The sequence below is a fragment of the Scophthalmus maximus genome, chromosome 22 (assembly GCF_022379125.1).
Source record: "Scophthalmus maximus strain ysfricsl-2021 chromosome 22, ASM2237912v1, whole genome shotgun sequence".
NCBI classification, from domain to species: Eukaryota; Metazoa; Chordata; class Actinopteri; order Pleuronectiformes; family Scophthalmidae; genus Scophthalmus; species Scophthalmus maximus.
The window spans coordinates 10584131-10611168 of record NC_061536.1 but is presented as its reverse complement, the minus strand read 5'-3'; the positions used below and the strand labels follow the sequence as shown (position 1 = coordinate 10611168).

Below are 27038 nucleotides of genomic sequence, written 5' to 3'. Positions count from 1 at the left end.
AGGTCAAATATAAAGTACTCATTTCCTTGTTTCCCCCCCCAATTTTATTACTCAAATTATACTTTTGTGTTCTGAACAGGTTTCCGAGTACGTCAGTGTAATGAAGCTATGACTCAGCCTTTGGCCACCTGTAGATTAGAAGTGCAAGAGTATGGCTCATCAAAAAGACCACACAGCAGAGGAATACAGAATGTAATACAGAATCCTGCACTCGATGTTTTGGATGTTAGTCAATGTCGATTTGTGGTTTGGCCTCTGACGGCACTTGAAAAAGACAGAAAACAGTGCGTTGAATAGCAGCGCCTGTGTAAATGTGTGTGAATGGGTGAATGTGACTTGCACCGCAGAAGCACTTTGACACACTCAAGTGTGGGAAACCAAGCCACGCCCACATTTTAAAACCGCTGACCACACACTTTGACGTTAAACGTGATAAATGAGGCCGGATTTTCTGATCAAGTGGGCTGTGCAAAACAACCCAGTGTGTATCCATGAAATGTAAATGCATGCCTTCGAGTGCGTGCGCCCGCGTCTTCGTGTGTGTGTGTGTGTGCCGCGGGACTCATTTGCATGTGTCTGTGTGATCGGGCGGATCGATGTAACCGAGACCCCGCAGCCGTAGCCGGGAGCTGGCAGTCTCTGCAAACACGGGAGCATGGTAATTGAGGCATCAAGCCATTCCCTCTTTGTCTCTATGCAAAACATAAAGAGCAAGTTAATGGTCCGGCAGGGATGAACAATGGAGACCACTTGCAATGAATGCAATGATGGAAATAAAGGAAGAAAGATAAGCATTATTATTCCCTACTAGGCTGTGCACAAGGGGGAGACGGTGCTGCCTTTCCTCGGAGCAAGAATACATTTAAACGCTTGTGTGTGCAGTGCTGTTGCCTTCGCGCGGCGCGTGTTCATCTATCGCCATATATTCCTTCATAGGTGTTTGACTGATGACTGACCCGTTTGTACGGTGCTGCTGTGAATGAATAGGAGTCATTTCTACACCTGATTGGCTCCGTCACTGCGCTGTTTTTGTGTGTATCTGGAATCGGCCCGGTGGTCTCTCTATCACAGACCCTTCTGTACACAGGTAGGCGTACCCGTGTACCATGCTGTACTCTATCCGGCTGAGATGAGGCACCGCTGGAGATCTGTGCAGATTTGAATGTGTGTGCATGTGTGTGGGGAGAATGCACACGCATCTATGCAAACAAATGCTTCCACTGTGTATCCGAAAACCTCCCTGGATAGATAACAATTGAATGCGCGCCAAACGGGAAAAAAATCAAATAAAAATGTGTTTCTGGAAATGTGTGTATGAGTGTTAACTGCGTGGGAGTAGATATGCGCTCTCTACTCATTTGCCTGCATGTGTGATCGGTTTGAATTGTGTGCGTGTGTGTGTGTTCCTGTGTGGGCGTGTGTGAGGCGAGCTGGCAGAATATAGAACTGGACTGGAGTCAAAGAGCAAAGCGGTTGGAACGGCGAGCAGAAATGCACTCTCCCCCTTTTATCTGCTCAGCCGAATAAAACATCCAAGATATGCTGTTGATATGGCACCACGGACTCGACATAAAGATGGACGACATGACAGCTCCCCGAAAGTGAAGCCAAATCACCCTGATCGCCCCCTGGTGGCTGGCTGCAATATAGGTCATGAATCCCGCCTCCTCAATGTTAGTAGATGAGACGTGGGCAAACGTGCAAAAAGCTAAATAAATGTTTGCAAAGATGGCTTCTGTAATTTTCTGTAGTTCTTATCCCACCGATGTATGTTCTGATGTCATGATTGACAGCTGAGACCGACTCGTGATTGGTCGAGCGCGTCTATCGGCGGGACCTTGTTACTGCTGAGCAGAAACTGGCTCCAAAAGATGTCAAAACGCAAGACGACGGCGCCCGCATCCGGGTGACGCTGCAACGTCCATCTTTCTATACAATCTATGTATGCCAGGATATAAACTGTATAGTACACAAGACAATAAAACACCCGGATTTAGCATCATAACTTTAGTAGATTCGTAAATGTCAAAGATAAATTCATTTATGAGATTCTTGCTGCAGAAAGTAGAAAAAGTAAAAAAAAAAAAAAAGTCGGGTGTCAAACTGTGACAAACCAATGGTGGTGCACGTGAGCCATTCTGCTTTTCATCTAATTAAACACACATATTGGTTTGATAAATCTTAACATCCCAAACTGTAATTTAGTTTCAAGATAACCCACCCTGACCCAGTATTTTGTCCCACCTGCTCCAGACTGCCACTTATTGTAAAATAAAGAAATAAAAGTTGCTACGCTGAGGGCTGCAGTCTGAACAGTCTGTTCCTACCACCACAAAGTGCAGAGAGTCATTGTGGCCACCTCAGACTTCCACTTGCCGTCTTAAGTCATCTTTAGATCCGGTCAAACAATGAAGCTGAGCCGTTCACAAAAGCCCAAACGACTTTTGAACTCTCCGTATGCCCAAGTGGCGGAGCAACCTATTAGAATGAATAAACCGTGTGTCAGCTGTTACGCAAGTGACACGGATTTAACCTCGTTCTCTCATCGCGTTGCTGTTTTACAATTCCCGCTCCTCTGTCTGGAAACTAATTAGATAGCAGAGAACTATATGAACTCCCCTTTCAAAATAAAATGATCAAAAGGAGGTTTCGACCCTGCCTCAGTGCAGACAGCCAACGCTATCAAGCTGACTTCTTCATGTTGCATATTAAACCCTGTTGAGAATGAATGGTGATTTCATTTCAACCGCTCTCTCGGCGCCACTGCACAGTCCAGCGTGTGCATGTCAGTGTTTGTAGGACGCGCTAAACGCATTAACAGCCGAGAAATGACAGAACGAGCTATAAGGACAGAGCGAATGAATTATTCGCGCGCGCGTGTGTGTGTTGTGTGTGTGTACATCTGTGTGTTCATATCTACCTCTTCCAGATGAGCAGTCCCACTCCCATGGAGAGCAGCATGATGAGGGCCGCCACGGACACGACAACAATGATCACCACTGGGTTCTGTTCGCTGGACGCCAGAGCCACTGGTGATGACAAGACACGCTGGTATCACACACGGCAACCACACACACATTTTGCGCACACTATGCTACTCAACACACCGGCATGAAGTGCACATGCCGTGTACTCAATTACGATGTATCAAGCGTGAACAAGCATTGGCGACGACAGCAAATAATAAGGCCACGACCCGAAAGGCCGAATTAATTTGATCGGTGTTTGGTTAGCGTGGAGAGTACACAGGCATTTTCCCATTTGAGCAATTCACATCGTTAATATTCTCACTTGACCCGCAAATATTAAGACTGTTTGAAATATTTATGAATCTTCTGCTAAACTTCTAAACTGACTCAGTGGAATGGAAATAATCCAATACCTAGTGCTTCTGGAATTCACGATACTGACAATAATAATAACTATTCATGACTATAATTTGATATACACAGATGAATAAATAGAAAATATATTATATATAAAATATAATATGAACAAATATACAATGAACAACATAGCATACCCATTATGAATAATATCTATCACACATAGTAATACACTTTTTTCTCGTTTACATGTATTAGAAGATTGTTGTTGAACTTGTGATTGTTTGTGCCCCAAAGCGTGTGAATATTTTGTCAACTGCTGTTCTCCAGGGTCAGAGCATGAAGTAGCCAGTTATCTTGAAAACAATTTACAGTAATATTCAGCATAAGAACAACGAACATGGAGTAAAATGTGACCAAGCTTCTAAAGTTTGCCCTCTTTGTATTGCAGCGGTGCAACAACCGACCTCTACGACAATCTAACCCCTGACCTACAGATACTTGCGCTTATTAACACACCATTCACTTGAAAGAATAAATTCCGGGTTTCATGATAATGCCATGTTGATATTTTTAGAAAACTTTTTTGCGCTCCTGCGTTCTGTACTTGCTCAGTGTCGGGTCATCAATCGATTTGAAACTTCCATCTAGCCTGGAAGCAAATGTATCAGAACTGAACATGCATCGTCCATTAAAAAACACACAAAAAAAGTTTTCGTGCACCCAAGACCCCTCAGCGCAGAGCTGAACAAAGACGTGCGCGGCTCCATCTGCTTAGCGATGAATAAATAATGCCTGTTATCGCTGGCTTCCGGCCAACCTCAGCCGAGTCAAACTAAATGGTGTGAAGTAGCTCTGTGCCATAAGACTTTGCTCAACAAATCTCTTCCCCGTGTAAAGAAAAGGTTCAAAAATCGAGACACACACAGACGCACCCAAAAAAAACAAAAAAACAGACCGAGACCTGAGCTGGCACAAGGGACACATATCCACTTGCGCAAAGAATTAAACCATTTCACAGCTTACTAGTAAAACCCTGAATCTTCACACATAATCTCAGACACCGTCCGATCCCCGCTTTCTCTGTCGCCTCATATCTCGCTCACACTAGCGGCACACCTCATTGTGTGGGCTGGCCAGGTGCCTGCACGAACACCCCCCCACCCCACATCCCGATCCGCCAGGCGGTGCTGAGAGGAGGGAGTGAAAGTGAGGATGAGGAGGAGGAGAACGGGGGAGGAGGCGTAAAACGGCCACTTACACTCGCCAAGCGTCTGCAGCTCCAGGGGAGCACTGTACGCGCCGTAGTCAATGGGCGCCGGAGAGGAGGACGATGACGAGGAGGAGGAGGAGGAGGAAGAGGAGGAGGAGGAAGTAGAAGAGGAGGAGGCGGAGGAGGAAGACGAGGAGAGCGGGGAGGAGGCCAGGGACGAGGAGGAGGAGGCCGGCGTGGACAGCGGGCGGATGAGGAAGACGTATGTGGTGCCAGGTTTGAGGTTGTTGACACTGATCCGCGTGGCGGCCGTCTTCATGGTGGAGTAGCTCTGGTCCTTTTGTTCCTGCGCAGACAGAAGAAGGGACACGGGTTGACGGAGGCGGCGCAGAGAAGAGAGAGCTAAGGGCAGGGGGAGTGAGACGAGCAGGCGGAATCCATTTGCGTGAGGCCTTGTTTATTTCCGAGGCAGAGTTTGCAATATGCTGGAGGAATGTGTGAAAACATTTCCGTAACCCAAATCAAGGGCTTTGGTAATGTATCATCTCTATCGAGAGAGAGAGGGAGAGAGAGAGAGAGAGAGAGAGAGAGAGATAGAGAGAGAGAGAGAGAGATAGAGAGAGAGAGAGAGAGAGGTTTCAAATAGTCAGATGAAGTTGAGGACTTCTTTCACCTGCTTTCAATAGATTAGCGTCCTTCTGCTTCGGAGATAAATAATTAAATAAAGACACGACTAGTAATAAAAGCATAACTCTAATCATCAGAAATGTGTTGCGGACATTCATGTTCCACTCAGGATGAATGAGCATTGTGCAAGCTGCAAACTGTTGGATTCAACTGAGGCTACGACCATACTGATACGTTTGCAAAACTAAACTGATGCCAGTGCCGAAGAGCATTTTAGCTCCGTATCTGAAATATTCTCTGTCAACAGATTTGAAAACGACGTGTTCTAATGTCGGGTTATGCGTGAACGGTGAATGAATCATGAGTCATTATGTGTCGTTAGTCGTTATTGTCATAAACAGCAGCAGTGTGTTATTTGCTATGACCCTGATTAAACACTCTTTAAATGCCTCATAAGTGTTATTGAATGTTTCACAAATGATTTTCCTGTGGAGATATACTACGACGCTGCACAAACGGTTGGACGGGGACTAAGCAGAGCCATATTTTATTCTTTAACAGGCTGTGAGAGGAGTGCAGTTCTATTGACTTTTCATTTCGTGGCTTTTCAACAACCCGCCCATCTTCGCTCTCGGTTATTCTCCGTCCCTTACACTTTCTCCATTCGGCGCCCCCCCCCGCTGTTCTTCCCCACCTCGTCTCACAAAGCAACTTCATTCGTTCGAGTCATCTCCCCCCCCCAGCTGTCCCTAATACCCGCTCTCACCTATTCTCTCCCCCAGTTATCACGCCGGCATCTCGTTCTTTACAGAATGCACTTACACCTCCCCCTTATCTTTTCTCAAGTCTATTCTTTGGCCCCGCCACCATCTAAATGTTCGACACAAACAGTAAGGAGCGGGGGTTTTGTTGAACACGGCGCAGCACAAGAGAAGGGAAGGAGGTGCGAGGGAGGCGATCCAACCGAGATACAAGAGCCCCGGCGCCGCCAGACGAATGCAGCGCGTGTAGACGGAGGAGCGCGAGCGCGGCAGCTGCGGTTTTTATGTGCAATGACAGATTTACCGCGGCGACGAGGGACTGTCGACGGTGGCGGCCACAATCTGACTAAGTGCTTTGTGTGTTAAATGATCGTGATGAGGCCGATGAAATTAGAATGGTTGTCCGTAAAAGCGAAAAGAGAGAAGCGCGGCAGTAATACGGACCCTTGACTCTTATGTCAAAACTCCACCGGTGATTTGTACACAGCCCCTGGAAATTCAAATTATACTCGATTTTCAATGCAGATACTGATATACATGTATATTTTTTGAATATGCTATTTCTATTTTGAACGTGATATCTTGTACGGTTCAACTTGAACTCATAAAGTTCCAGTCTACCGGACTTTCAACTCCTTCTATGTAGTTCTACGTCTTGACTCGCGATGGCGGATGAGGATGATGATGCAACGGCGGATTTACCTTCTCGTAGTATTTGACCTCGTATTCAGTGCGGCTGCTGTTTGGGTGGGAGGGCTCCCGCCACACCAGAGTTATGCTCTTCTGCTCGATCTTCTCAGCCCGCAGCTCGCTGATCAGAGACGGCGCTACAGAGACAGAGAGAGAGAGAGGGAGGGAGGAAGAAGATGAAGATGAGTTTGGGGATTCCAATCCCATCCAATGTAAACACGTAACGTACAGACACCAGAAACCTTAACTCTTCTGTATTTTTTAAGTTTTTCTTTCATGGGAGGAATACTGCAGCGTGAATTCTCATACCAGGGAGATGTTTTGTCAGGAAACAGGCAACGCGATGAATACGCCATATGTTGGATGTGAAGTGAGCGTGCAAAAGGAACGCAGACCGTGTCCGGAGAAGACCGGGTGGGAGAGTTCAACACAGATATATACGGAGACAGAGAGAAACAAAGTAAGGAAGGGGGTAGATGTAAAGGATTAATTATTGAAGTCGGGATGAGCTGGAGAAATTCCTCACTGGCGGACAAACTCTTTGTACGTCTGCGCGAGTGCGGCATCGAACAGAGCCCGGGTTGTTACACTGGGCCGGGCGATGATCGATCCAGATATGGATTGACTGGCGGACGGAGACGTCCTTCATCTGGACTCGCCGAGTCTTTCGTTTCTGACTCAATCAGAAACGAATGGGGCGCCGCGGCGACACTCGTCCCGACAGTTAGTCCGCCTCATATCGATCACAGCCGAAACAGCAAACAGAAGATGAATTGTCAGCGCGGAGCTTTTCCATATTGGATTCAGCGTAATGCCACTCGCTCGCCGCAAACAATTTCATTAGTGAGAGAGAGAGACCAGCTCTTTGTTTCTCCGTCAACAGCTGACTGGCGGCACATATGATAATCGGCGAGCACCGCCCACTCTTAGCTCATGTGCTAATTATTCCATGTATAACTAAGAAGCAAAATGGACTGTCACTCAGAAGCACAAAGACCAATCAAGGGGTCGCAGTTAGGTGAGTCAAAAGGCTTTTATGTTCGGGAGGAGCGGTGCCACTGAGGCCATTAGTGTTAGTGGCACGTGGGTGTAAGGTGGGTTCTCTGTCACCTTTTTTTTGTACTTGATAATAATAATTGCCGTTATCGCAATACCCTCCTTTGACAGAGTCACAAAGAAGTCATTTTTTTCCCATTTCCTGTGTCTCTCTGTCCCGAGTCTAGCCCTGTTTCTCATTTGGATTTGTTTTTTTTTTATTCTCTTTCTTTCTCTCCCGGCTCCTGCTCATCTCTTCTCTGACCTTTAACCTTGGATTCATCTCCGTCCTCCGTGAAACAGCGACACTGATGAATATGTCGCGCCTGTCACTCACAAATAACCAAAACATTGTCGCACGCACGCACGCACGCACACACACACACACACACACACACACACACACACACACACACACACACACACACACACACACACACACACACACACACACACACACACACACACACACACACACACACACACACACACACACACACACACGAACACACACACACACACACACACACACACACACACACACACACACACACAGAGAGAGCATCTGTGCAGCTCCTTCCATCCTCCTCTCCAACAGCAGGATAATACAGTCATTTTGGGCAGCGGATCAAAGACACACTTAACACACACACTGTCTGTATCTCTCTCTCTCTCTCTCTCCATCCATCCATCTCCATCTGACTGTTTTTTGATGTCTCTGAAAACACAGGTATTATCCATTATTCATAGGCTCTTCTGTGACTTTTTGTATTATAGAGGAAAGATGGTTATGTAGCTGTGTGTGTGTGTGTGTGTGTGTGTGTGTGTGTTTGTGTGTGTATGTGTGTGTGTGTGTGTGTTCCAGGTGTTCCTCGTGTTGTGGGGACCCAGATGTGTTTACATAGTCATAGTGTGGGGACTTGTGTGGACAAAAAAGCAGGTCCCCATCACGTCAAATTATAAATTTTTAGGGTGAATCATCTTTCCGACACCTGGGATTCACCACATCTTAGTTAGAACTGCAGACGCCTCGTGGATGAGAGGTGAAACGTCTTCAGGGAACTACAAACAGCTCCAGTCGCCCCCAATTCAACACCCTGCGGTCTAGCTCATTGGAAAATGAAACAATTACTTGCGCAGTACACATGAAGAGCAAGAAAAAAAGAAAGTCTAAAGTGCACAGGTGAGACAGGACAAACATAAAAAGAAATTGAGAACAAGAAAAGCGAAAGGAGGTAGGGGTCGTAAGGTTACGGTTAAGATCCAAAGGAAGTTGAAACAGACGCGCCCCCACTGTCTCAAAGCGCCCGCCACCCGAACACAGACACGACCTCGGTCTAACACGCTAAACCACCAACACAGTGTCAATCTGCTCTCCCCATCTACAGCTGCGGGCCATTGTTTGCTATTCTTTCCTTCCTTGTGTGCTGAATTATGCATGGTATACTGGTAGCCTGCCTCCGAACTCCGGATCGCATCACGGCTCGGGCTGACACATTAGAAAAAAACACGCCCTGCGATCACCTCAAGGCTGGAACACAAACGTGGAGCATATCCACCTCTGCAGCTGCAAAGAAAAACACCCGGGCTCTAACTTCCGTGATAGAAAAACACTGAGCTGATAACACAACTTCATTATAATGGACTCAGCGCATTTATATATTTATATAAGACTGTTACATTCCGGTGGTAGGGACATTGTCCAACAGTTGACGAACTCAGCCGCTCCCCTTTATATGAACATTTTTAAAAGCATTAGTGAAAATAAATATAAATGTGATCCAGAATTTGCAGTGTGCTGCTGTTGCACATGGGAAGTGTCTTGTAGGGACCACAAGTCTAAAGGAATGATGGGAAAGATTCGCTCTCTTAGGGACCTTCTTCAGGTAACATACTTTCCTTGGATTCTGTGTCTGCGTAAGGAAGGAAACAAGTTATGGTGCCTCATGTGTTATTTGTGTTACCCCATGTGCTGCTATATGAAGTCTGTACATTTCCTTGTCTGTGTCAGTTTCTTCTCGAATGCATGCCGACGACGAACATTGACCCGGCGCCCTGTTTTTAAGAGCCTCAGCGGAGAATCATCGCCTCTCGTGCCTCAATTCAAGCGTCACCGTCATCTCAAGAATTACCTCTGACCATCAATGTCCAAGAAGAAATTTAGACACACACAAGAAACTTCACACACACACACACACACACACACACACACACACACACACACACACACACACACACACACACACACACACACACACACACACACACACACACACACACACACACACACACACACACACACACACACACACACACACACACACACACAAGAGTGTACGGCAGCAATCGGTGAGTTGTGTTGGGTCTGGCTCTGAATTTGAGAGGAACAAATCAATGTTGACAGCAGTCTGAAATGGCTTTTTGCGCTCGCACATTCATCAACACACACACAATTGCACAATGATTGTCTTCAAGTCGGATAGAAGAAGAGGTGAAGCCTTGAGGGCAACAAGCCCCTCCATCCACGGTGCGCCGCAGATGTTTTCAAAGCCTCATCACACGGCAGACACGCGGATGGGCCCTCTCATCACAAAGACACACACAGCCTCCGATAAGATCCCGCACAGCCACACATAACAGTCGCTGGCACAGATAATGGTCTATAAACGTCGAAGGGACGCGATGATGAGAGTGAGACATGAAGAAGTGGAACGGAGAGAATTTGGCACGCAGTGGCAAACGGGCAGCGCACAGCTGTTCCTCTGAGTGGTCAAAACTTCCACGCGAGCTGTGAGTAGGAGCACGGGTATTTGTTGTCAGTTACTTGGGACGCACAGTCTTTTAGATCGTGACCACGACTCGGAACAATCGAAAAATGGGCCTCCAACCTTGCGAAGCCTGTTCGTTCTCAATATCTGATTCTGATAGGTGTCTATGGCAGGTAGATCTATGAATAGATCTTGGCACAAAATGGCCGCTGTGGGCCCTCGTGCGCCGAGGCAGCTGCGGTGCAAGTGGCATCTCTGTTTCGTTATCAAAGGAGACAGGCAGAGGAGCTGCTCCCTCCCGGGGTTCGACGGCACGAGCGCGGCTGAACGTCCCCGCGGTCATTTTGACTTTTTCCATCCTTCTCTTCCTCAACTTCCACGCGCCCCTCGCTCTGGAGACTCTCTAACCACGTCTCAATCTCCTTATCGCTCCCTTTACTCGACACAGCTCCATCACGGTTCTCGGGGGAAACGGCCACTGTTCCCCACAGGCCGGTTTGTGCCTCTGCTGAGATGACATCCATCTTGTTAGGAAGGGTGTGTGTGTGTGTGTGTGTGTGTGTGTGTGTGGGGGGGGGGGTCTCCTTGTTCCACTTCTTACCATCTCTGCCACATGTGCAACGTTACACGCACACTGAAGAGAGGGAGTGTGCACGGGGTGAAGAGACAAGCTGGAGGCGGGGATGATGGAGAGAGTTGTATCTGTCAGGCCCGCTCATGTTCAAAGGGTAAACAGGGAGCGAGAGCGCCGTTCCCTCTGGGTTCACCACCCCCTGGCTTCTACCTGGGGTTAAACGGATAGCGAAGCGATAAACGCGACTGACAGCAGAGGAGGGGGGAACACTAAGTTTCTTCTGGTTGGGCCGTCCCTGGGGCTTTTTCATCCACCTACTGCCACAAGCGTTTTCCTGTCAACGGTTCCGAAATCCCGGTGGAAGGAGCGTTTGAACGTGCACGTCTTTAATGAGGGTCCTCAAAGTAGTTGGTAGTGGTTACGTTTCTTTCCACTATTTCGCCTCATTTTTACTTTACAGTAAATTATGTCTACTAGTTCAATTTTGGGGGAGAAAAAGCTCATAAGAAAATGAATACTACATCGATGCATTTACTGATCATCTGCTGGACGTTGTAAGAAAAGAAGATGCCATTTTTATAGCACTGATGTGTACAAAACCACACTTTTCCTTATTGACACCCAGTCACTGCGAGATGTGATACATTTGAAGGTGTCTGACCAAAGAGAGCTGGTATGTACAAGCATCTTCAAACATGTCCAACAATGTGCTCCGAAAAATTCTGTTCGAAATCACAACATCTGTGTTTGAGTATTCGCCGGGCGATTGCATGTGCGCGCACGCGGCCGCGTCCTAATCTACTGACGTCGTGTATGAGAGCAGCGACGCCCCACCCAGGTCTCAGCATCCCGCCGAGGTTCTTGCTGTTTTAATCTGCGGCGATCAGCCTGCCCCAGCGGCGGAGCGCTATCTGGCAAACCTGTCAGCCGCCGAACCACCTGGAGGCCTCATCCTTAACACACCGACATACACACAATTAGCGGGAGCAAACGGGAGAGCGACGGCAGGGGACAGGGACAGGAATAAAAAAAATGATATCATCCAGGAGCCGGCATCGGAAGGCGAGGCGAGCAGGGACGGGTATTATCTGTGGTTATTATCATTCAGATCGGTGTAGGGAGAAAAAGGGGAGGGTGAGGTGTTTAGAGGGAATGATTCTTTTCTTGGTGTAACACACACACACACACACACACACACACACACATGGATATTTTTATCTATGAGGGGGAGGAATGGTGCAGAGAAAAACACGTTGAAAGGGCATTACCATCTAAACTACGTGGGCATGAGTGTGTGTGTGTGTGTGTGTGTGTGTGTGTTTGTCTACTGGCGTCTAGGTGTGTAGCAGAGAAGAGAGTCTCAGTGATTGCCTGATTAAATGTGTCAGTCAGTAGGTGGGCGGGCGAGAGAAAGAAAAAAAAGACCAGAACAGCGAGCGGACGAGCGAGCGGGACAAAGAGAACCTCGCTGTACGGCATTATTCAAAAGGGCCTGATCAAAATGACACAGCTGTGCAAAAATCACAGAAGCAAACCCTGATTACAAGCTGGTAATGAATTGGCGGAGCACCTTTTGCGCCATAACAATGTAGAAATGAATGCAATTAAAGACTGAAAATAGATGGACTTTAGTGCTTCTCGTCCAATTTGATCGAAAGGGGGATTGCTGAGAAAAAGAAAGGTTGCTGCCTGTCAAAAAGTTGCCATGAAGTCTTGGCTCGACCTTCGATGATCTTGGAAAATTGTTGTTCAACTGGCATCTCGAGAGCGGACGGGGCCGACTTGCTCTTGACAGCTGCACCCCGACGGATTTCCCGAGCACTCTGCGGGCCCAGTGCGCTTTAGCCTAAAGGCAAAGGCATGGTCTGATCACGACACGTCCAATAAGCCAGACAGCCTCCGTCTGGAGACTCTAACAAATAAAAGAAACACAGGCCACACACACACACACACACACACACACACACACACACACACACACACACACACACACACACACACACACACACACACACACACACACACACACACACACACACACACACACACACACACACACACACACACACACAGTGAGTGGCTGACCCAAGCCTGCTGCAGGAGTTTGGCTAAAAGCGTGAGGCAACGCCGGTCGGCGCCGGCGGACTCCAAAGGAGAGGAAACGCACACTCGCACACACCTGAATATCCACTTTCCTTTACCCCCGACATAGTTCGCGTGCAGGCAAACGTGTTGAGAGACGCGGGTGATCACACGAGAGCGTACACGGTGTATTGTGAGACAAGGACACACTGTGTTTTCAGCGCCGATGAAAAAAACCCTGTAATTATACACAAAGTCTCACGCCAAAAATATACTGTAAATGTTGTTGTTCTTTTCCCAGACAAGCGCATGGAAATCGTGTCGACGAGGCGTGGGCCCGCGTGCAAATGTTGGTCTGATGAGCTCAACTGTCATGCCTCCCACCCACTGTTGTATCAGAGAGCGAGACGCCGGCGTTCACGAAGACAGCTGCGTCTCCACGCTACTCTCCCTCTCTCACACGGCAGGGCGCCGCCAACCCGCCCCGCCCCCCCCACTCCTCTCCTCTCCTCCTGCAACACTCACCACCACCACCGCAACAACAAAAGATGGCATCGACGCACAAACACAGCAGAGCGCTCTCTCGACGGCGGCGAGATAAAGACCTCAGACGAGGCATTGTTCGGAGAAAATGAGAGATTTTCAAGTTTCAACTTCTCTTTTACGACAATGAGAGTTTATGCGTTCACCTGTTTTCTCTCCCCTCCCGGAGGGGGTTCGTGGCTAAAGATGTGCATTTTGTTCGCGAGTCAACACCAAGATTCCCAGAACAACAAGAAACCGCCTGTGAATCCATATATATGGAGCGCGCACACACACACACACACGCGCGCACACACACACTAAAGGCCCCAAAATGCCTCTTCATAGCCTCCAATTATAAGCCAAGAGATGGGCAATTAAAATTTCCATCACAGGGTGACAAAGCGTCTTAAGTGGCCGGGATATAGTCCTGAAAAGTAGCTTGATGACTCTATTCATTTGGTGCCTGCTGAAGCCTCACCTTCCCATCACTTCTAATTAAGGAGGCAAAAAAAGAAAGGAGGAAAGAAAGAAGGATCCAAACACCTCCATGCGGAGGGCTGGGGGTGGCGACGAGGGGAGAGGAGGCGAAGCAGATGAAGGGAGGTGAAGAGGCAATTGGAAACCAAATGACAAAGTACTTGTTTTGTACTTTTGACAGGCGAGGCTCAATCCGTGAAGGAAAGAGTAAACATCACCCGGCAGTTTTTTTTCCCCCCGTCACGATGAAGCGAAGGTGTGATCCCAAATTAATTCACGCTCAAACCAATAAATATTCAAGCAGTCAACCTGAAAGGTGTCAGAGGACTCATTCAGAGCTCTTAGAGAAAATCACAAGGTGCCGGATGTAGTTCAGCCTCTCTTCTGAAAATTGGTTACCAACTTAAAAAAAACAACAACCCATAGTTATCAACTGTCTTAACTTGTTAACTTTGAGTTGAACAAACAATATTCATTTGTGTGTTGCCAATTAAAGTATTTTTCTTTTTTCAGTCTTCCTTCAGCATTCAAATATTCAACTTACTTTACGTTACATTAAAGGGTCAGTCCACCAATTTTCCATACGTCCACTTGACGTACTACTTCACCTGACAACAGCTAAACGAAAATGATCATTTGTGGTAAAGGGAGCTTTAAGATGAGCAGATAATGCCCTGATTATGTCCCCTGCATCATACCTGCTTTTCGTTTGAGACCTAAACATCTGTTGAGGTTTGACGGGCATACCGTAGGGCCGTCTAATAAAATATCAAGTCGCATTATTGGAAATGTAGGGGTCCAAAATTCCTTGCGCTTGATCCAAACTGAGGATGAAAAGTCAGGATATTTCCTCTATATTGATTTTGTGTCGGACGTCGGGAGCAACTCCGCTCAGTGTCTTGTTCAAGGATGCTTGTCGATGGAAGGAGGCGGGGAACAGCCGGTGTGCTCCAGCGACCTGAGGTACTTCTGCTCATTTTCCTTTGGCCTTTCTCGGCTCACAAGGATTCACGTGTCCTCCTCATCTCCTGAGCTCAACTCACACCCGAGAATTTACAGCACAGCACACATTCAGCTTTCCCGCATGCTCGCTTCGATTAAAGCGCCAGATAACTCCAGATGTAGTTCACGCACAAAAAAAACGTCATTCTCGATGCACATGTAAATCCATGATGTACTCGTCTGCCTTCTTGTGATCTGCACCCAACAAGGCATTGGGCTCAAAATGCTACATCTCTCACCTCATCCCCCATCCCTCCACTTCTATATTCATCCCCCTCTCCTCTTCTCCCTTTATTCCCCAACTCTTCCAGGCCCATGTAACTCCACGGGGACCAGCCATCTAAAGCTCGGCCAGTAATCCTCTCAGGATATTGAAATGCCAATCCCTCCTCCTCCCCTGACCCGCACCTCCACTGCCTCCCTACAGCCATGCTGCATCCCCCTCTTCTTCTCCGCCTCAGCTAAAGGGCTTTGGATTGACCACTGGGGGCAAAGACATTCAACCCAAGTGTGTTTTGATTACCCCCCCCCCCCCCCACACACACACACACACACACAGAACACACAGAAATGTACATATATGGAACAATGCCGAGGCAAGACGTCATTACTGCATCCTGCACAAATCAAGCATGAGGTAATGCACAGAGCGTGCGGCATGCAAGCATGGCCAAGTACACAGAGTCAAAGTGGTGTCATACACACATGGCACGGTGCACTAAGAGCGGACACACACACGCACACGCACACACACACACACACACACACACACACACACACACACACACACACACACACACATATCCATGTGTGCATCCCTAATCCACAGCTGGATAAGGGGCCCCATGAGCCCTGGGCAAAACTGATCCCCCCCGTTTACCCGCCCCACGCCCCATCTCCTCACGCAATTCCAGTTTCTATCCCCCCACTCCCTCTTGCCTTTTATCCAGCCATCCATCCTTGACACACCGTGCAAACCTCCCTCGTTCCTCTTGGGGGCCTGGAGAGTCCTGATAAAGCCCCGTCCGTCTGGGAGAAATCCCCTCTTCCGCCGTGTACGTTAAAGCATCCAGTACGGGGGGAGATACTTTGGAAGAATTCAATTTGTATTTGGTTTTAATGGATATTAATGCTACGAGATTTAAAATGCTATTTCGGAAGCTTTTCCTCCGATGAAACATCTTAGTATATGGCTTGTGTGTCTGTGTGTGTGTGTGTGTGGTTGAGACTCTCGGCCAAAACAGAGCAACCAGAAGCACCTTCTCCCCCCGAAGTCAGACTGTGCCCTTAAATCCTCAGGCTTTCCTGGCCCTCAGTTTCCAGCTAAACCATGCCACCCGTTGTCAACAAGCTTATCGTGCCGAGAAAAACAAATGCGGTACAGTGAGGACGGGGAAGGAGTTGCAGAGAGGATCGAGAGGAGCCGAGGTGAACGAGAAGAGGGCAGCGGAGATTGTGTCATGACAGGGGGCGAGAGAAAGAGAGGACGGTTCGAAGGGGTGGTCGTGGATGGAGAGGCGGGGGGAAGGAGGGAGGGAGAGATATTACCATCCAGGAATAGTGTGGTGTTAGGGAGGAAAGGATACGGTGTGGGAAATGAGGGAGGAAATGGAGGGTCAAAAAAAGAAAGAAGAAGAGATGAGGATACAGTGGGAGGGAGCAGGATAAAAAAAGCAGAAAGTAATAAAGTGATGATGAGGTGGCAAGAGAGAAAGAGGGTGAGAGAACGTGTGTGTGTGTGTGTGTGTGTGTGTGTGTGTGAGAGTGTGTGTGTGTGCGTGTGTGTGTGCGCGCGCTGGTGTGTGTTAGCTTTGTTCCAAATCCCTGCTGCAGTATTCATAAAGGTCAGTGAGTTTTGATGGTGTAGAGTCTCGGTGTGGAGGCACCCACACACGTACGTACACAGGGTGGAGGTCTGTGCAGGGGTGTTTTATTATTTTTTTTTCAATTCCGGGGCTGACCTGGTTGCACTTGAATTTCTGGCCATTATGCCTGCATGGTCCATCTAATTTCACAGTGCACAGAGGCTCTGATCAGTCCCGTGCCCGCAACAGTACTCCTATAAAATGTGTCTTCTGAGAAAATACGACACAAGCACACACACACACACACACACACACACACACACACACACAGTCCTTATGAAATTTAATTTTGGGCAGCAGTTGAGGAAACACTGTGGATCTGTCCACATTTCCCTGAATGTTTTACTCCGTTTCCCATGGCAACAGATAATACCAGACATCGCATTTCAGAATAGCAGCAGTGTTCATTTCTTTGGATCAGATATGGATTATTGATGCCATTTATGTTTTGTTTTTACTGTGCATAATCAATACAGAATCAGATAGGGAGCTAAAGCAATACATTGATGAGAATAGGAGGAAGATTAAACTTAATTTTAATTTTGCATCTATTTTTCAGGGGACCTTGGTTTAACCTGATAATAAGCCTCTCATATTTTCATCTGCAAAATGTCGTCTACCTTGAGATTTAATCTCGTCCTAATCTGGTCAGCATGGTTGGGTGATGCTGTCCAACAAAGTGAATGAAAATACATCCCATGCATGATCCAACTGAACTGCAGCCCTCTAACAAACACACATCCACACACAGATATTCACACTGGCACCCCATGAGGGAGGAGCTCTCCACCGAGGCGAGCCGATTCATGTAGTCTTTAGTTGGGTAGCTGCTGATCTGCGATAGATCCTTTGGCCTTTTTAATAAAAGCGCATGTGACAGAAGACACGCATTTCAAGATCAGGTACCATTTTTTTGGAACCCTCTCTCGTACGCACGCACACACACACACACACACTCACACACGCACACCCTTAAACACCTCACACCAAATGTCAGTGTAAATCCTCCCCGACACAGGAAGTCTCAAAGTCTTCTGAAACCCCTGCAAACACACTCTCCTAACCCCTTGTCCAATCCCTCCGGATGACATGGTTAGAGGGACAACTCGCACTCTGATGCCCCGCAATAACCACAAATCAACGCCATGGCAACTGCTGACATGACAGACGGACAGGGGAGGAGAGATAAGGGGGGGGGGGGGGGGGGGGGGGGGGGGGGGGGGGGGGGGGGGGAGGTTGAAAGAAGTGCGGGCACGGGGGAAAAATAATCACCGCAGGTTTGTCCTTTTTCTGATATAGTGTCCCTCACCTTGAGCGAAGCTAAATCCCTTTGGGCAGCAGGAGTTGGCTGAGTTGTGGCTTGTTAGCAAAAGTTACCGTCAGCCGTTTCTATCACAGAATCCAACTGATGTCAGATGAAGGGGGGGGGATCCTCAGAGCCACACACCACAACAGTGACTTCACATTCATCTGTACATTGACATTCCAAATAACACAGGATCAATGAACTCCAGTTATTGTAGTGATGCCACGATTTAAAAAGTGCGCACCGGACGCAAATTTGGGATAAACTTGCATCATCGGCAAAACCTGATTCATTTATGTAAAATTATTAGTGGAGGCCCCTGTTTTAAATTTTATATTTAGACCTATTTCTCTGATCAAGTCTCCCATCGGAAAGTCTCTGGTACCACAAAGATGTCACGCTATCCGTCCTTCCACCACTCATTCCACCGACTGTATGTGGTCCAGATGTTACACAACAGTTACAGTTGGTCATCAAGAGGACTGAGGGTCACCAATGCTCATAACTATTATAAATACCCAACCGCTAATCTACTTACATCCACCGTCTTTGTACGGACAGATGCACATTTCCGTCATGAATCCTGCTTTCAACACACCAATTAAAAAAAACTCAAATCCTGATATACCCCCCCCCCCCAGAGCTCTCCATTCATTATGCAACAGATTTATCTGAGCTAATTTCCTGTTAGTGGCATCAACACACTCTGCCGTTCTCACTTTTTTCACAGCTTCTCCATCACCCGCTTCCTCCTTGTGCCGTTTCTCTCCGCTCTTATACTTCATTTGCTTCATTATGCACTCCGTCGTCAGACCCTTTTATTTCTTTCATCGCTTTCAGATGAAAGATTTGGGAACAAATGAACGAGCTTTAAAAAGTGTGCACAGTGGGTATGACAGGTAAATGTATGGGTCTGTGGGTGTTCAAGCCTTAATGTAGGTAATGTAATGTATATATATTATTTTGTACATAGGGGTGTGTTTGGTCTTTTTTCACACTTGAGCTCCCCCAAATAGTGTTGTTGCAGCGCCGGTCGGCAAAATGCTTTTTTAAGCCGCCGGCTAATGGCCTGCTGAAGACTTCTGCTGATGAAAATGAGATCACCTCCACCAGCGAGACTTTCCTCGCTCTATCGACAGGCGCGGCTGTCAGTACGGGGAAGGAGTGTGTAGAATGAGTTTGTGCTACTTAGCATGCGCACGAATGAAAGTCACTCCATGGGATGCACAATTGGTTTTGAATGCCACGTGTGCTATACTGCATGTAGCTGTAGGAATACATTAGAAGATAATATCGTAAGAATAACAAGAATTTTAGAATAGCATGGTGTCTTTTGAATGTACATACATGTATATATGTAAAGGGGGGATATACACATTACAGTACCTGCACGTGTGTACATGTATAGGTGAATATTTATATGCTTTTCTTCTGTGTATGTGTGTGTGGGCAGAAGCAGCCCGCCCCCGTTGAACTTCCCCAACTAATGTCAAACCAAAACCTTAGTAGAGATCTTCCGCGTGAATTACCATAGAAAAAAACCTGCATATTTAATAATTGAGGCTATTTTTTTTCTTGATAATGAGACGCTGTGAGAACCAACCATACCCATTAATAGAGATACTATTTCCCCACAACACAATCCATAGCAAAATAGCAGAAATACTATCACAAATTCTCACAAACTCTTATTCCCCTTCTTCTTTTTTTTTCCAGTCAAATTCAGTCAAATCAAGCAAGGAAGTCCATTAGCAGGATCCTAATGGAATTCCTCAAAACGTAGCCAGCTGTAAGATACTGAAATTGAGAACGCCTTGCAGTGCAAGTTGATTTAAAATTAATGTAGCTCACTCATAATATAGTCTGAATGCATAAAGCATCTCAGGGACGCGCGGGTGTGCCGGTTTGTCGCGATTGAGTGCGTTTGCCACATCATCTTTTTGGAAAATGCAGCGTGACCTGATTCTCGCTCCGCTGCCGTTCTGTTCCCTTACTGCGCAGACTTTGTGCTGCAACGTGACATTTGAAATATGCGCGGCCCTGGCGCGTGCGAGGCCATGCTCGAAGATCGACCCGTGACTCACCGGGGAGGCTCGTCGACACGTTGACCTGCGCGTAGAACCTCTTGCTGGGCAACAGTTCCGACACTCCGTTTAAGGCTTCCACGGCGAAGGTGTAGTTGCTGTTGGGGAGAAGGTTGACCACGGTCACCGTCCTCTCCGTCAGGCCGACCTGCTGCGGCACGAAGCCCACGCTCGCCCCGCACGGCTCGCACTGCCCGCCGAGACACCGCCGGCACCCCACGCTGTAGGTCAGATCCAGCCGGCCGCCTGTGTCGGACGGCGCCGCCCACTCCAGGATGAGCGTGGACTGCTTCAGGGTGTAGACCAGATCTCTGGGAGGGGAGGGGGGCCCTGAGAGGGACACAGAAAGGCAAATTGTACTTTGGATCGTTGTTTAATCTCTAAATAATTCAAGAGCCTTTGTTTTTGGAAAGCAAACAAAAGGCGAGACACAGACACGGAAAAGGGAACCAGACTAATACGCATTCCCTGGTCTGCCTCCGCAACGGTTCTCCGGCAATTTCAATTGGAAGAATGATCTGAAAATTTGTGGAATACATACAACGAACACAACGAATTCAAGAAATAAGCCTCCGCTTGTAGTCATCTTTGTAGCTGTAGAAACGTGTCTGTACAAACATGTCTGAGTGAATATTGGGGTGCGTATCTGTGTTCGTAAATGAACGGAAATAAAAGAACACACATTCTTTCGGGCATCGCTTTGTGTGCAAGAGCATGATTTACAAAACGAGTCGATTGTGTGCCGACGTCAACGGGCGATCTGTGGAACAAAACCTCCACTTACCGTCAGTGAGTGGAGGCGAGTTGCCATGGAGGAGGCTTTTCAGCGCTCCTGCAGCACCAATCTGATTTGATAGAGCAGTTGGAGCTGCAGATGTAAGGCCGTGTGTAAATACCATCAACCAACTTCACAGTGGATGTGATTTAAAACCCTAAAGCGAACTGAAATCAACCGCCGCATGCGACAAAGACCATAATTTTTTTTAAAAAAAAAACAGAAATACAGTACCCGTTTTCAACGGGGCTGTAAAAAGAGGAGTGTATCTCAGCACCGAGCCGGTGTCCTGGCTGACCTGGGCCTTTTCCCCGTGCAGCTCCTCGCGCACGTCGGCTAAATAGAGCTGAGGTCCATTAAAGGCCATGAATTTTACATGTGTCCTTGCATGTGTGTGTGCATGTGCTGCGTGATGAATAAGTGAGGACGCGCTCCGACACACGTCACACACCGCCAAAAAAAAACACTAGAGGTAGACACAGCTGGGCCTTTTATTCGCATCTCCCTCTCTCTACTTTGGTGCTTACTCGGCCTTGCGCTCCCTCGTTCCCTCTAGGTTTCCTTTTCTCTCTCTTCTCCTCTTCAAATCTGAGAGTCTCTTATCGAAACTTCAAGTCTTCAGCTCTCTCTTGCCCCTTCTCTTTCACCATGACTTCTCCATGACTTCACGTTATAATAATACAATAATGTTACATTATTAGATAATGACTCAAATCTGAGTCAGCTATTATCTTTTTCTTAAACAATGAAGATGAATTTGATTAATATTTAATCGAAATAACATGATGAAAAAGTATGTTGGTTGTGACAAAAAGCATATAATTGTAGCTAACATTGCCTGCTGGCACATTTCAGTTAGTTTGGATGGGTAGGTTGTCTTGAGTGGCCTGTATATGCTTGCTTTATATGCAAAATAGTTATTCATAGGACATGTGCGCTTTAATATCTCGATATCATGAAGAAAATTCAAAATTGCTCCAAACTTTTGTCACTTTTTGCCCTAACCCTATGAAGAATCTGCATTTATGCTTTTCCATAACCCAGAAGTTTAAAATCTCCTCCTGAAACTTAGCTTGGGAAACATTATGCATCACTTTAAGGTTTTTTCCTTTTTGGTTATTAGGCTACTGTCATTGTTCTGTCAGCGGTAGTTCCACTCTGTCAACGGCGAACGCAGAGGGAACTACTTTCACTCGTTCCAAAGTTTTACTTTTCCTCTTCACAGCCACCGGGCAATATTTAATAGTGTGTTGTAATGGAAAAATTTGCAAATAGCTGCCATTAACCATGGTAATTAGTCGTGTCACCAAGAATTACCGGATGAATCTCATCTCAAACATGTGGCAGGGCGTTCTTTCACCGTTTCAAAAGGATTCTCAAAAGAAATAAAAGAGTCTATTATTTCAGATAGACAGCAGTAGCTTTTGACCGTGATAAACACACTAGGGCTACGATGCTTCTCGGGTATTAATGGCAAAAGGAGAAGAATAAAAGTACACCTGTATTATTCTTTAATTGCAGGGATAATACGGTGTGCGTATCAAACCTCATTCATCTGGCTAATGCGCTCTTTTTCCTTTTATTCCTAAAACGCTACATTCATCAAGCTCTCGCTCTCTCCGTCCGTACACAGGCGGTGGGATTAGGCAAATCCGGGGATGATCATAATTACCGAATCAATAGTGTAATTAATGTGGTCATTAGGTGGCTATAAATGCTATCACACAGGGATCACGGAGCTCCGCGATCAATATTGTAATTAAACCCCTCCAATGCACTTACCATGACCACACACTTACACATGCACACGCACACTTACACATGCACACGCACACACACACACACACACACACACACACACACACACACACACACACACACACACACACACACACACACACACACACACACACACACACACTCACTCACTCACTCACTCATGTGTACAAACATGCACAGACAGACATAGTGACCTTATGGTTTTGCTGCCCTGAGTACTGCCAGGATATTGAGCCCATTATTCCTCCATCTAATTACTAGGCTAAATCAACAGGCTGTTCTCCATGCAGGGATCGATAGGGCTGCCCCGCGTGGAGATTTCAGCTCGACAGAGGGAAGAGAGACGACGACTAGCAATGCTGGGAACGGGTGAAAGGATGAAGGGGAAGGCAAATGCGAGAAGGCAGAGTGCAGAGAGAAGAGTGATGAGCGGCGGAGTTGAGGAGACAGACGGAGAGAGAGAGAGGGGAGGAAAGTGTGCGTTCAGGGGGTCAAAGAGGAGGAGTGGAGGTGGTTAGAAGGAGACGGGCCAGACCGGTGGAAAGGTGGATAATGGATGTATGGCAGAAAGTGGATGAGTAATGTCAGGAGAAACGGTGGATGAACGCACAAGGTTGAGCAAAAAGAGATGGGAGAAAATGGGGTGATGGGGCTTTTTGGATGAATCCATAATATGGACATAATGTTGGGAGGAATGAAGGACGGAGGGCTAATAAAAGGTTAAGAGGCAGACGAAACGGCTGCAGTGGATGGATGCATAATGTGTCCTTATGACTGGAGGAAATCAAACGGGGTGAGAGCGCAGGTCGGGAGGGTTTGCCCGCTACAGGAAAGTCCACCCTACAACATCAAATAATGTGTATGTTCCTGAGGATGTTTGCTCTGCGGAGGATCACCTCCAACGCGGGCAGGCTTCATCTAATATCCTTGAACTCCGCATCATCTTTGAACTACGTCTGAACACTGTTCATTCAAAATAGAAGCCTACTTTTTAATTAAGGCAAACAAATATCAGAGGGAAATAACAACAAAAAAACAAAAACATAATTGGAGTGTGTAGCTTTAAAAGGTTTGGCCACTGGACAACAGAGAAGCTAAAGACTCATATCCTCCATCTTTTATTTGGGACAGACTAATTCCTGGTCAACAATTTAGGTTGAACAGGTTTTTTTTCTTTACGGTGATAAGATTCGATCCTAGCGGAGGGCTATAAGGCGAAGGAGAGGTGAAGGTCGGGGGGGGGGGGGATGACACATTGAAATGGTTGATGAGGAGGAGCTGGAGATTGGAGGAATAAGTGATAGCTGGTGTGACACAGACTGGGGAGGTGGATGCAGGTCAGACGGAGGGTTGATGAGATGGGGAAAAGGGGACGAGGACGAAGGCGATGCGGGGTGAAGGACAGGTAAGCCGCGGGCGGAGAGTGACCTTTATGGAAATGGAGGACGCCAAAAGTGGATATATGAAAGGCTAAATGGGCGGGTGAGATAATGATTGGCTTACAGACGTGGAATTGCTCACAAAAATGTCTTGATGATAGAGGGCGCGTGTAACAGGAACGAGAGAGAATACCGAAAGGTCACCGCGCGCATAAATATAACCAATCATAAATAATAAAAAAAAATAATCTAATTACGTGTGCACGGCGCTGAGGGAGTGTCCAGGGGAGTCCTGAAGTGGTCCTCCTCGCACACACACTCCACAGAGCCTTCCTCCTCGGCGACGCTGTTGGCCGGGCAGGGGAAACACTCCTGCTGCCTGGAGGACATCTTGTAGGATCCGGCGGGACACGCTGGAGAGCGAGGACACACAGATATACAGCACATCAGCTACGGCGAAATATATCTAATATGATAATTCATTCATCTCAGCGAGGGAAATCCCTTTAAAAAAACGTTTTGAGGAGATTTATTCACATGGGGATTAGCGCATGAATCACACATTGTTAGAACACACCTACAAACCATGAGATATTTACTACACAGAACCCGAACGAAGATCGTCCAGCTCTTTTATAGTTAATACAAATCCATTGCATGTCACCTAAGCATTTTCGGCTCTTTGCGTGGAAACGCCACTGAGCACGGCCACAGTTTAAAGCCTGAGAAAGAAAAAAAGCAACAAGGACTCTAATCTCCCTTTCAATGCATGAGAGAGAGAGAGAGAGAGAGAGAGAGATAAATAAAGCAAGTGAACCCACGGGGAAGTACAGATGATATAAAAGATAGGATTAGTGGAGGGAAGTAGGGGAGCCGAAATCCCTCTGACAAACAATTCTCACGTTACGTGTGATCAGTGGCCTCGGCCAATGGCATCAAAGGCTCCTGCAAGCCGAGGCCGTGTGCAGGCACGCAATCTGCAAAACCGAATCTCTCTTTCAGTTCCCCCCCCCCCCCCACATTCCCCACATTTTGTTTTTTTCATCAAACATCTTTCCATCTATAGTGGGCACTCGGGACCACAGAGGGCGAGAAGAATGTGGGCGAGGGTGATAAGCCCTCGTGACCTTAGGCGCGCCGCGTTACAGAAGCTTATCGATTGCATCTGTGACACTAACGCACACAGAAGAACAGAACGGGTTATTTTACAACCCTCCCCTCTACGGCGGCGCCATTTTCCGCCTGCCGCGCCTTTGTAGCAGGTGATAATGGGTGTGAAAGCGCTCGATGCTCCGCTCTCCCTCTTCTTCTGCGACTCTATCCTTAATGGCAGGTCTACATTAACGGCCCCCCCCCCACCCACCTTCCTTTCCCTTTCTCCTCGCATAATACAGCCATCTTTTCTTTAGTTCCCCTCGCTCATTCCTCATCACTTTTTCTTTTTTAATGTTTGCCTTTAATTCCGTCTTTCTCATCTTACTTCAACATTTTTATCACTTAAAAATACAGAGCCAGACAGGGCGTCTTTTTCCCCCGATGGTCAAGTCCGCAGGTTTAAGTGACTTGCGTCACGTCTAGGCCTGACCCTTAGGTCCTGTGGTATTTTATTTTGACATTTATTATTATTCCCTGCTTCATTTTGTGTTAATTACCTCTCCTCTCTTTTCATATCCCCACTTCCTGCCACGGTGTGTTTCCCGCTCCTGTGATTGGCTGCCCCGCCCCCTAATGCGTTTGACCTGTGCACTAATTACCTCCACTCCCAGTGTATTTAGTCTGCGTCTTCCTGTCCGTCCTCGTCCCTTGTGCAAGCGTTCCAGCATTACTCCTACTATGGGCTTTTTTTTTTATCTGCGCTCCTGATTTATTCCACCTCGTCTTTTGGCCTCACCCCTTTTTGGTATCGTTTGCGTCGTCTGACATAACCGTTGTACGAGTTGTGCATCTGAGTCATAACCATCGTGCGTCGTCCTTGACAACTGGAAGGGGAGGCCTCATTATTCAATGATGGTTTTTGGAATTGAGAGGTGTTTTCTTTGGGGGCAGGGGACGATTTAGCGATTTACACATTCATTCACACAGTTTGTATAAGTTACACTAGCTTACATGGAATGGCTGGTATTGATAACAGGTTTATATGTTTAAACAAAAAGTCTTGCTGTGGTGTGTCACATATTTGCATGATTCACAATATGAGCCAGTTGTTTTCCTGTATCAGGCCACTTTGGCGAGCCAGAATATTCAGGTTGTCTCCTGTGTTTGGTACCTTAATACCCGGGATTACTCTCAATTTAAAAGAATGAGATCACAGACGTGTTAAAGTTGTTTTAATTTCACGGGAAAATGTCCTTGACTGTCTGGCACACATCTTAGAAACGTCATTCGTGTCCTTAGCCTACGGACCGCAAATGGCTCGGTGGCTCTTCCAACGAGAGGTCCAGACGTTTCCTGTCAGCAACGGGAGAGCCGTTGAATTATGTGACAGCATTTGAAATATGGGAGGAAACTGACGAGCGTGGAACCATGCTAAACAGTCAGAGGAGCAAAGAAAAAAAAGTAGCTACACCGCGTCTCCCACCGCTGGCGCTGTCGCACTCGAAACACAGTCGGCAATACAGAGAGGAGAGGACGTGGCCACGCGCGCGACGGGAAAGACGCAGCAGGTGCAAAAAAACAAAACACAGAACCCGCTGTCCTGAAATGCTCACGAACATTCATCGAGACACGAGCACAACTGGAAATGTCTCTCGGTACAGCGCACACCTCCAAC

General features: G+C 47.2%; 1 protein-coding gene across 2 annotated transcripts in view; it reads right to left on the bottom strand.

Moving 5' to 3' along the window:
- LOC118292038 (ephrin type-A receptor 7) overlaps positions 1 to 27038 on the bottom strand; it is a 125175-nt gene that overhangs the window by 20721 nt on the left and 77416 nt on the right. For both annotated transcript variants that reach the window (XM_047330071.1, XM_035620685.2), the window contains exons 4-8: positions 24526 to 24681; positions 20336 to 20665; positions 6630 to 6754; positions 4588 to 4885; positions 2921 to 3029 (exon numbers count right to left, since the gene is read on the bottom strand). In XM_047330071.1, the coding sequence (XP_047186027.1) occupies positions 2921 to 3029; positions 4588 to 4885; positions 6630 to 6754; positions 20336 to 20665; positions 24526 to 24681 (1018 nt within the window). The remainder of the gene's footprint in view (positions 1 to 2920; positions 3030 to 4587; positions 4886 to 6629; positions 6755 to 20335; positions 20666 to 24525; positions 24682 to 27038) is intronic.